The following is an 11,432-nucleotide window of genomic DNA, read 5'->3' as shown; positions in this document are numbered from 1 at the left end:
TGAGAGGGAGACACAGAATCGGAAACAGGCTCCAGGCTCTGAGCCATCAGCCCAGAGCCCGACGCGGGGCTCGAACTCATGGACCGCGAGATCGTGACCTGGCTGAAGTCGGACGCTCAACCGACTGCGCCACCCAGGCGCCCCGAAACTCACTTTCTATAGAGGTGACAGATAATGGACAAGCACAACAACAGATGGGGAAACATTACAAATTGTGATGAGCTCTCTGAAGATAGTAACAAGTTGCTAAGACAGAGGCTACCTGGGGGCTCCTCCTTTGGAGAGTCATGGAGGGATCCTTTGACAGGGTGACATGAAGGTGAGAGCAGATGAAGAGAAGAGGTCAGCCCTGTGGAGCTCAGAGAAGGAGCAAATCAGACAGGGGGAGCGGGAAGCGCAGAGGCCCTGAGGTGGGAACAAGCATGACTGTTTTGGGGAATGTAGGAAGGCTACTGTGGAAAACAGGGAGAATGATGCTGACCCCAAAGGTTGTTGAGGCCATAAGATGATGTATGCAAAACACTTAGCCTAGTGACTGGCACCTAGGAGGGGCGCAATAAATATCACTCCTTCTCTATTATAGTGGTGGCTATTCCCCCAACTCCCTGCCCTCACCTCAGCCCCAGCCCCAAACCCTGAGATGAGGTGAAGGAGGGGATGCGGGGTGGGGAAAAGGTCTTTCTGGTGCAGTAGATGGCGGTGTTGCCCTAGGGTCGTCCCCTGTCTGGGGGCTGAAGCTCGGGGTCCCGTGGCTGGGACTGGAGGGGCGGGTGCAGGGCACCTCTGGATTGTCCAGCTGCTCCTCCGTACGCCCAGGCCCCCGGAGGTGAGGTGCTGAATCTGCTCATCACTGTCTTCTGGGTCTTTCTTCCCCCACTTCACTCTTCTCTCTGGTCCTGGGAAGCCGGAGAATCTGCTGTTGGCTTCCAAGCTCAAGGGCGCCGCGGTGAAGCTGGCGGACTTTGGCCTGGCCATAGAGGTGGAAGGGGAGCAGCAGGCATGGTTCGGTGAGTGGGAGCAGGGGGTGCCAGGGGCACCGGGGGCCGGCCTTGTGTTGACACGTTGGCCTCTAGGAGAGTCCTGCCCAAGCAGGGGCAAGCGGGAGATGGCTGTTGCACTAGCCAGGGCTCTAGGAGCAGCGGTCCCAGCCCACTCAGCCCCTGGTCACTGGGTGTTGCCCACCCTATATCCACGGGACTCAGGCACAGGGACATGGTTATCATGAAAAGAGTATGTGGCTTCTTCACACGCACGTGCACCATCCCTACTGGCTAGGGGGTTTCCATGGGTTCCCCTAACAGCCTGGGTACCGGGGCTAATGATCCTGAGTTTACAAATGGGGAACAGAGGCTAAGAAACTTGGAAGAGTTCACGGGAGATCAAAAGGGGAAGAGCCAGGATCTAAGCTCACACAAGCCCGAGCACTCTGAGATTCTGGCATAATTAAGTCCTGTCCGCTATCTGGGGAAACTTTTTAGTGGGCACTTTTGATCATCGGTTAAGAGCCAGAGCTCTGGGTTCAAGTTCTGACTCTGCCACTTAGGAGGTGTGTGATTTGGGACGAGTCACGTCACCTTGCTTGAGCCTTTGTTTCCTCACCTGTGAAATGGGGGTGATAACAGCACGTTCCTCAGGGCTGTGTGAGGAGTGAGACCAGACGTGTAAGTGCTCAGCTCCGTGCTTAGCACACACACTTAAGAGATAGTCACTGTTCTTAGGATTATCTGTTAAAGTACTTTGGATGCCTGTTTGTTGCCAGCGAGATCCTCTCAACAATGCCGGGAGGTGGTGAAGGGAGGTGTCCCTAATCCCTCATTTGACAGATGAGGAAACTGAGGCCTCGAAGAAAAAGAGACTTAAGGCAAAACCAGAGCTGGGGAGAGTCCTCCTCCTCTCCCAGGACCACCTCCGACAAGGGTGAGGAGTGGGCAAGGGTTCTGCTCGGCTATAGCTGACAAGGCAAGGACATTTTGTCTAGCGTGCCACCAGCGCTTGATAGTGGCCGCAGGATGGCTGTTAGAAGTGAGGGATGCTGAGTCAGGACCCCACGGGAAGGACTCTGGGATTGATCGATGACTTCTGCCATAGGCTCTGGAGTGGGGGTAGTGACAGGTGCACTGTGGACTTGTCCAGCCTGGTCTAGAGGCTTTGCTGCCTGGCCGGGCCAGAGCTTCCTGCCCTCGACACACTCTTGGGGGCAGGGAGTGTTTTCCTCATCTCCAGGGCAACCTCATCCCTCTTCCAGCAGGATCTTGCTCTGGGTTGCTAACGTGCCAACCTCTGTGTGTGTGTCTGCCTGTCTGGGTGTCTGGGGAGCAGGGTTCGCAGGGACGCCTGGATACCTCTCCCCGGAAGTGCTGCGGAAGGACCCGTATGGGAAGCCTGTGGACCTGTGGGCCTGTGGTGAGTCTACCCTGAAGCCGCCTCATCCCCCCAGTCACCTGACCCTCTGCTGCCCTCTCCTTTCCCATCCTTCCCCTCTTCATGGCTCCTCCCCACAGGGGGGTGAGGCTTCTCCTGGTCCTCTTCCCAGGGGTCATTCTGTACATCCTGCTGGTTGGGTATCCGCCATTCTGGGATGAGGACCAGCACCGCCTGTATCAGCAAATCAAAGCCGGCGCCTATGATGTGAGTGTCCCTCCTCCCTCCAGCCTCCCTGTCCAACCCCTGTGCCTCCCTCCTGCCCTCCCAACCCACTTAGGCCCCCTGCCACTCTCTAATTGTGGGGCGGGTAGAGCCTGAGGGCTGATGCGTGAGGCCTCGCCTCATGGTTGAGCCTCTGTGTGACCGGATTTAGCCCGGGGCCCCGGAGGGCAGAAACAGCACCCAAGTGGGATGAGAGGTGGAGGGTAGGTCCAGAAGCCAGACTCTCAACTCCCCCCCCACCCTGCTCCCACCAATAGTAATGTACACATAAATAATAATAATACCTAGCACTGATACAGGACTCTTCTAGATGCTTTATATATATATATTACAGCTAATCTGCATACCAACTTATGACAGAGGTGTGAGTATTAGTCCCATTTTACAGATAAGATAGCTGAGGCGCAGCGAGGTTAGATAACTGCCCACACTGCATAGCCGAAAGTGGTGGAGCTGGGATTTGAACCCAGGCAGTTTGGCTCTAGCGTCTGTGTTCCTAAGGACCAAGCTATACTGATTTTCTTAAAAAAAAATTTTTTTTTTAACCTTTATTTATTTTTGAGACAGAGAGAGACAGAGCATGAACGGGGGAGGGTCAGAGAGAGAGGGAGATACAGAATCTGAAACAGGCTCCAGGCTCTGAGCCATCAGCACAGAGCCCGACGCGGGGCTTGAACTCACGAACCGCGAGATCATGACCTGAGCTGAAGTCAGACGCTTAACTGACTGAGCCACCCAGGCGCCCCTATACTGATTTTCAATAAGGCTGCTTCCATCAAGCTATGCGCTATGTGTTTCACGTCATATTTAATCCTCACAACATCTCTAGAGGCAGTTTGAGAGTCACATGACTTGTCCAGAGTCACACAGCCTAAGAGGCAGAGCCAGGACTTAAACTCAGCCTTCTGACTCTGGAGTCTGGCCTATAGCCGCTGGCCTACTGCTCCCCAGACAAGGCACAGCCTTAGAACAACAGAGGAAGTCCTCCTTTCCCTCTGGCCTCTGTTCTGATTTGTCCCCGGGGGCAAAGCACCCTGTCCCTCCTCTGGTTCCAGGGGGGTCCCTGCGTTGAGGGTCCCCACTCCTCCTGGTTGTGGATGCCCGAGTGGATGGGCAGTAGGACCCCTGCCTGCTCCCCTGCCAGTCAGGGGCTGGGGGATCGCAGGGGTGGCCTGGGCTAGGCTGGGCAAACCTGGCCCCTCTGCCCCTTCCAGTTCCCGTCACCAGAATGGGACACTGTCACCCCGGAAGCCAAGGATCTGATCAATAAGATGCTGACCATCAACCCATCCAAACGCATCACGGCCGCCGAGGCCCTCAAGCACCCTTGGATCTCGGTGAGCCTTCCTCAGCAGGGCCCTTCCCAGGAGCCCCTCCTGACGTCAGGGTCCGGACCCCCATGGCTCTGCCCCTGGCCCCTCGGGCCCAACATGGGGTCAAGGGAGCTTGCTGCCCGGCTGTGGTTCTCAGGGAGAAGTGAGAACGGGAGGCGTTGACATCATGACTGGCGATGCTACTGTCATTGAATGGCGGGTGCCGGGGTTGCCAAGCACCTGCAGTGTGGACAGCATTCCCTAGAACAGAGATTTGTCCCCCCGCCCCTCCCCCCCAAACCCCGACCACATCTCCATGAGACACCCTGCAGAGGGGCCCTCGGGCGGGCCTGGCTTCCACTCACAGACCTTTCCCCTCTTCCTCCAGCATCGGTCCACTGTGGCCTCCTGCATGCACAGACAGGAGACCGTGGACTGCCTGAAGAAGTTCAACGCCAGGAGAAAACTGAAGGTAACGGGTCCCCACCCTCCCGAGCCCCCCGACATGGAGTAGCTTGGTCGGGTCTCTGCAGAGGCCGAGAGACTCCCTCGCAAGTTCTCTCCTTCACTGAGTCAACAAGCATTTACTGAACATCTACTGTCTGGGCTGGGGAGGGGGCGGTGGAAAGGACAGACAAGGAAGCGGGACATTCAGGGGCAGCGGTGAGTGCTGTGCCTGGGCACACCCTGGGGCTGGAGGAATACACGGCAGGGCCACAGTCGAGGTCTGGGAGGACCACGGAAGCATCCCAGGAAGACTTGCTAGGCAAGTGGCATTTAAGCAGACGCCCCAAATGACAAACAGGTATTAGCGGTGTGGAGTCAGTGTGGGCAGATGTTCCAGACGGAGAGAAAAGCTCGTGCAGAAGTCCGGAAGTGTGGTTCCAGAGTGGCTGGTGAGGGGTTCTAGGGGGTGAGATGGGATGGGGCAGGAGGCCAGGGGCATGAAAGATTGGCTGCCAAACACAGGAGATGACAAGCCAAGAGACGTGGTCAGGGGTCACGGCCCAGAGGAAGCCACAGTGGGACCCAGGTGGGCCCGGAGCTGCCAGCCTCTCAAGCAGGTCATGTGTGCCCCCAGGGCTGTGATAGCTACTGGCCTAGACCTTGCCAGGGACCCCACGAGCAGGTAGGAAGAATGACTGAGGAATCTCCAGCCCGCTGGAACAGAGAAGCCATCAGAACGCTGAGTGACAGGTGCTGAGGCCTCAACTCATTCAGAACCTCCTCACCAACTGCTCCCAGGCCTGATGTGGCAGCTCAGGAAGGGGACACGGGCCAAGGGGGTGGTGGGCAGCATGAGGCCAGGAGAACTAAGTCCCACTGCCCCCCACCCCCCAACCCCCACTGGGAGCTGTCGCAGAGGAAATCTCAAAATGTCAGAACCATTTTTCATGTCTTAAAATCATGAACTGTCAGACTCAGAGAGTGTCCAGATCAGACTGTCAGAACCAGCAGGCTGGTGCCTTAGCCCCCTCATCGAGACAAAAGAGTTTCTTTGTTAACCCTCCACAGCTCTGAGCCCAGGAGCCCAGAGTGGACAAACTAATGATGAACTGAGGGCTCCAATGCACCGGGTGGAGAGTAAAGGGGGCCCGGGAGGACAGGCCTATTGTCCTTGTCCAGGCAGGACATTTCCTTGGCCTTTAGGAGCCCCCACTGACAGGTGTCCCTGAGCCCTTTTACCAGGCCAGTGGAACCTATTAATATCTGCTGCTAGGGTGGCCCTGTTCCAGGAGCTGTGCCAGCTAAGGCCTAGCTCTCCCCGACTTCCCCAGGGAGGCAGGGACGGTCTCTGGGCTGTGGGGTGAAAACAGATGGAGGGGCAGGGCGGAAGGCTTTGGCTTTGTGTCTGAATGCAGCACCTGCCTCCCCTCCCCCCACCCCTCCCGTTTCTCTGTCTCTCCTCTCCCCCCTCACCTCTGACCTCCTGTGCCCCATGCCCCCTCCTTCTCTGTTGCAGGGAGCCATCCTTACCACAATGCTGGCTACCAGGAACTTCTCTGGTAGGTGGTGGGACCTCAGAGCCCCAAATATATCCTGCGCAGGTCTGTTGGAAGCACTGCCCTGTTGGATATCTGGGTGGCCTTGAGCCAGGGGCCTGGGGAGAGTGAGGGCTACAGAGGACCAAAGACTGGGGCTTAGGTCACTTGCACCCACAGGTGGCAAGAGGTGAAAGGTCAGCAGGCCAAAGGCCCATCAGGAAAGGCTAACGCCCCAAACTCACAGCAGTGCTGGCTTCTCAGGCTGGGCCAGCCCCAGGGGGAGTCCTCCCAAACACTGGGGTACACGTCCAGGCAGGACTGAAGTAGGCCCAGGAAGTAGCAATATTCCTGTTCCCCGCTGTTACTGAGCCCTGTGCTAAGCAGTCCCCATGCTTTCACTCAGATGGCCTTTGGTGACAAGGCAGTGGGGGCCATTGCTAGGCAGAGAGAGGCAGAGCCTGCTTCTGGTGCAGCTTCGAGCAACCCCGGAGCAAGCCCTTAACCACGACGGGTCACCAGGGAGCCAGGGTAATGGTCTTTGGCCTTGGCCGTAGCCGGCTGGTTAAGGCAGGGAGTACCCAACGACCTGTGGCATGTGGCCCCAAAGAGAAAAGGAAGGGATTTGCATCAGGGCTTAGCAAGAAGCTCCCCTTGGCGCATGGGAGAGAACCCAGGTCAATGCCTGCCAGAGGCTTCTCTCTGGGGAGCCCGGACAGCTGACGGGGCAGCTGAGCAGATATAGCAAAGCTCACCCGAGGGGCCCTCTGGTTGGGGCTGGGCCAGTCGGAGAGGGCTGCTGTGGACACGTGGCCGGCTCCACAGCAAGGGGTCGGCTCTGGGAAGCTATGGCTCTGGCTTCCCAGAGAGTCTATCCGCCCATTGAACCAGCTGGAAGAATGAGACCCACGGGTGGGAAAACTCTGGAACTTCACACTTGGGCTTGCCCCACCGCATTTAACTGCCTTCCCACTCTCTCCTCAGACAAGGATCCTGCAGTTCCTTAAACTGAAAGATGAGCCACCCAGACAGTCAGAGTCTTTTTTTAACGTCTGAAGGGCCCCTAGAAACTCTAGTCCAGATGGTGCCCGTGGGTCAGTTCCCATCTCTTGATGGGCTTGTGGGACCAGTGGTGTTTTAAATACAGTGGTGTTTTTGAAAAGAGTTCCCAGCACTTAAATATTGGGCGATTTCATAGGAAAAACTCAGATTTCTGTCTTCTCTTGAAGATCAGAACATGTGACCTCATGGGACCCACAGTCCTGCGGTTGTGGGCTGGAGCTGAGAGCGCCCCCTTGAAGCTGGAGGGGCAACTACTCCCCCTGTTCTTCTGTACACCCCAGTCCAGCCCACGAAGCTCATAGAAGCTTCCGTACACCCCAGTCCAGCCCAGGAAGCTCATTCCTCCCAGCTTTGGGATCCAGAGGCACCCACCCCTGCATTTACTTTCTAAGAGGGAGACTTGCCTGGAAGGGGTCACAGGTAGAGACGTGAGAAGGACTGGGAAGCTGGGCTAGCATGAACCTGCCATTCTGAGCCTCTGGGGCGTCCATGTCCCATGCCGCCCCTTTTCCCAGGCTCCCCCTTTCCCGGCGTCTGGGAGAAGGACTTACAGTGACTACCATTTACCGACCATCTACTGCATCGAGGTCAAGTGCTGTGCTAAGCACTTTATAGTTATCCTGTCTCGCGTAACTTAAGGCATTTGTTTGAAGTCTGAAGCGGCCAGATGCCGGGCTGGGCAAGGCTGGGCATTCCTGCCGATTCCTGGCTGCTGCCCTCTCCAGGGGCTCTGTCCAGGAGTCAGGGAGGGAGGGAAAGAGGAACAACAAGAGGAGGGGCCTCCCTGAGAACCGCTGCTCTGCTTTTCCCAGCACCAGGGACACAGCCAGCCCGAGCATGGGGCTCTGGAATTTAGGGGTAGGGAGGCCTCTGTTGGGGTGGGTGCTCTGGCAGGGATGGGCCCCAGAGCGGGGCATCTGCTTCTCATCACCGGCAAAACGACGCTCGCAGCTGTCCGGAGTGAGTAGGCAGGGCTGACACATGACCTCCGCAGCAGCATGGGGCTAAAATTAGAGTGGGCCAGGGTGGGGAGGGAGCGTCCAGCCCCGGGCCAGGCAGCCAGGCCTCTGGGTTGGCCACCAGCAGCACGGGTGGTGACTGGGATCCAGAGGGAATCCCTGGGCTGAAACAGCAACCCCACGGGCCTGGGACACATTGATCACCTCTTACAACCCATGGGGCCAGAGGGTCACACTCAAGATTGCTGAGGACGGGGGAGCCCAGGCCCACCTAGGGGGCCACCGGCAGTCCAGGCCCCAAGGAAGAAGGAGGAGCAGAAGGAGGAGGTGTCCCCCGGATCACTGAGCCGGCTCCGCACCCTCCGCCGGCCCGCGGATGCTGCTGTTCCTTACCCTGTGGGCCTTGGTGCCCTGCCTGGTGTTGGTAACCCTCTACTTTTTCTCCTCCGCAGGAGGGAAGAGCGGAGGAAACAAGAAGAATGATGGTGTGAAGGTAAGCCCCCGGGAGCCCGGCAGGGCCAGCGTCAGGCAGCGTTTCCACCAACAGGGCCTGCCTTTCAGGGCTGGGGCGAGACCCAGGCCTTGCTGAAGGTGTTGTGGGCAGATGTGGTCACTCGTGCGGCCGGGCTGTCCCCAGGATTGGTGGGGGGGGGGGGGGCTGGGGGGAGGGGAAGGGGGCGGGTTGAAAGTAGGTGGGAGAGGCAAGTGGCCAGGGGAGTTGGGGCGGGCGCAAGGAAAGGGGCAGGTCTGAAGATACCTGTGGTTCTCTGGGATGGGAAGACTGGAAAGTGAGAGGGTACAAAGAAGAGACAGAGCTGATCATGAGGGGTGACCTCCTCCTCCCCGAGTGTGGGCTGGCTGGAACGGCCCCTGACCCAGTGTGCACCCCAGTCCAACCCACGAAGTCCGTGGAGGTTGGATAGCCAATCATCTGACAGAGGCACCCACCCTGTCAAGGCCTGCCGGCTCAGGGCCAAGAATCTCCTCCTCCCCATGACCCAGGCCTGCCCTCTGTCCCCACCCCCGATGCCCTGCCCGAGCTACTTCCGCCCACACCCTACTGACCCCTCCTTCCCTCCTCTCTCTTCTCCCTCTGCTTTCTGGGGCCTGGCCCCCCTCCCTCTCCGGCCCCCTCCTCCCCTGCCACTGGCTTGCCTTGTGGGCTCTCCTCTCTTGAGACCCTGCCTTTTTCTGGGCTCAGAGCCCTGCCTGGCCAGGACCCCAGGGCTGGGCTGTGCCCAGGATGCTGGAAGGTGTGGGATGCTGTCCAAACACAGCCATCCAGGTGGGCTGGTGGCTTCATGGCTTCATTGTAGTGGCATTTATGGTCTCAGGCCACTGGCTTTCGTTTGGTTTAGGGGTTGCATGGGAGGAGATCTGGGCTGGCTGGCTGAGGCCAGGATCTGGGCCTCCTTTCTGCCCTTAGTCCTCTGGGGGCTAAGTTTTCCTCATAAGTGCAATGTGCAATGGGTTGGGGTGGGGGGGCATGTGGACTCCATCATTTCTAAGATATAAGCTTTAAAAACAGAAAAGTAAAAAAAAAAAAAAAAAAAAAGCCAACAAAACCCTATCTAATCCTTTTTCCTTCTCATCTTGGGTACGTGAGGAATCCATAATTAGTTGGTTATCAGCCAAAGTCAGTGGTTTTCAAACTGAACTTCTTGGAGCCTGAAGGTTCTGGGGAGGCATCCCTAGCAGCAGGGAGCACGGGATGGAAAGGGGGAGGCTGAGCAGAGAAGGTTCTCGGCTTCTCACACCCACTTCAGCCAAATAGCTCCATGTAACAGACATCGCAGTGGTTAAGGGAGCCAGGGAGGGCTTAGCAGCTAGAGACCTCAGCTGGTTATTTCAATCCCTTGAGCCTGTGTTTCCTCATCTGGGCAATGGGAGTAAAAGGGATTCCCACCTCCCAGGGCTGTTTGTGAGGACGAAGCAAACCAGCATATCCTGAGGATTCAGCAGGGGTACTGGCGTGCGATCCTTGCTCATGAGATGCTAGTCAGTATTATCTTTTCTGTTTTCTAGATTGGACTTGCAAGTAAGATTTCCCTTGAAAACAAAGTTTGATCAAGGAAGTCTTTGGAGACACAGCTCTAAAGCCAACCCAATTTATAAAGTTAACACACACCTATCCCAAATCCTAGGATGGAATCCAGAATTGAGTTCTGGCTGCCTGGCTGTTTTGGGTCATGCATGAGTCAAACACTCTCCCCCCTCCAATTGGAAAGGGTAATGGGGGGAGGTACAGTATGAGGGTGGCCCAGTTTGGAGCAGCCGGGGTCCTCTTGGCCCTAGTGGGTAGACACCGGGGGTGCTGGGGTCCCCGGGAAAAAAATCATACTCGAAGGGCATAGGGCAGAGGTCACAGGTGCGGGTGGGCTGTGGCTGAAGTCAGCGGAGGAGGAGGGGCGGAGGGAGGGTTGCCCGTCTGCTTGGCTCTTGGGTGTGGCCCTGGCAAAGGCTGACACAGAGCCGTTGGGTGTGAGGTCAGGTCCTCCCTCATAGTGGGTCTTGGGATGAAGCTCCCTTCTGGCTCCTCTCCAGCCCAGGCCAGGAGGCAGAGGCTATCTGGGGGCAAGGACATCACGTAGCATGGCGGAACTCTGACTAGTCACCGCGAGGCGTGCCAGTGGGCCCAGCTGGAGAAAGAGCCACTCCTGCTTGCAGCAGCAGGACAGACCCTGAGCGGCTTCTCAGGTGGCTTTGGTGTGGATGAAGAGAAACCCAAAGGCCAGGAATAGCCAGAGTTAACCAGGGGTCTGCCCGGGAGTTGGGGAGCCTAGCCTGCAATGTGTTGCTCTGGGGGGTCCAGTCGTGTGTTTCACTATGAGTGATGCTGGACCTCCAGTCAAGGAACCGTTGGTTTGATGGGCCCCACCGTGCCCTCCTTTGGCGATCTGGGTCATCAGTCCTGCCATCTCTGCAAGGGGAGAATGGTAGGTGTTTCCTGCGGCCAGTGAGAGGCCCTACACCAGAGTGGGCCCTGGGGAGTCACACCATGTGCTGCTTGGAACAACACACATTCCGCCCAAGTGGGGACGTACATATTCTTCTTACCACTTGGTCCCTAAAGAAACCACCGACTTCATCGGAGGCTTTGCTGAAGCCCCAGTGATTGCTTCCAACGCTGGACGGGAAAAGGGCTGGTTGGGGAACAGAGATAACACCGTACTGTACTTTATGGGCTTTGCAAGGCTAACTTTGACCCTACTTTACGTCTGCCATCTTTGCTAACCCTAGAACCATGCTTTTGCACGTGGTTCTGGGAGATGTGACTCTGCTTTTGGTGAAAGCCCCTGGTCAGTGCGGGGTTATTATTAGCATCGTCATCGTTTGTGATCCGGGGAAATCGAGCCTTTCTGTTGGCAAGAAGTGATGCCCTCCACCCCCGCCTCCCAGCCACCTCTAAGCCTCTGCTTCTATGAGGAGCGGCCGACCGCTCCCACCCCTCAGCCCCACTCACTGCCCCC

At 57.3% G+C, this 11,432-nt stretch overlaps 1 protein-coding gene across 5 annotated transcripts in view; it reads left to right on the top strand.

Annotated features, from left to right (window-relative positions):
• CAMK2A (calcium/calmodulin dependent protein kinase II alpha) overlaps nucleotides 1-11,432 on the top strand; it is a 61,118-nt gene that overhangs the window by 31,460 nt on the left and 18,226 nt on the right. For all 5 annotated transcript variants that reach the window (XM_040497690.1, XM_040497681.1, XM_040497672.1 and 2 more), the window contains 7 exons: nucleotides 905-1,007; nucleotides 2,320-2,403; nucleotides 2,534-2,628; nucleotides 3,861-3,983; nucleotides 4,348-4,431; nucleotides 5,923-5,965; nucleotides 8,415-8,455. In XM_040497690.1, the coding sequence (XP_040353624.1) occupies nucleotides 905-1,007; nucleotides 2,320-2,403; nucleotides 2,534-2,628; nucleotides 3,861-3,983; nucleotides 4,348-4,431; nucleotides 5,923-5,965; nucleotides 8,415-8,455 (573 nt within the window). The remainder of the gene's footprint in view (nucleotides 1-904; nucleotides 1,008-2,319; nucleotides 2,404-2,533; nucleotides 2,629-3,860; nucleotides 3,984-4,347; nucleotides 4,432-5,922; nucleotides 5,966-8,414; nucleotides 8,456-11,432) is intronic.

The sequence above is a fragment of the Herpailurus yagouaroundi genome, unplaced genomic scaffold (assembly GCF_014898765.1).
Source record: "Herpailurus yagouaroundi ecotype Mexico unplaced genomic scaffold, PumYag 29, whole genome shotgun sequence".
In the NCBI taxonomy this organism is placed as follows: Eukaryota; Metazoa; Chordata; class Mammalia; order Carnivora; family Felidae; genus Herpailurus; species Herpailurus yagouaroundi.
The sequence above is the reverse complement of the archived record's forward strand: the minus strand, read 5'-3'. Positions and strand labels throughout refer to the sequence as shown.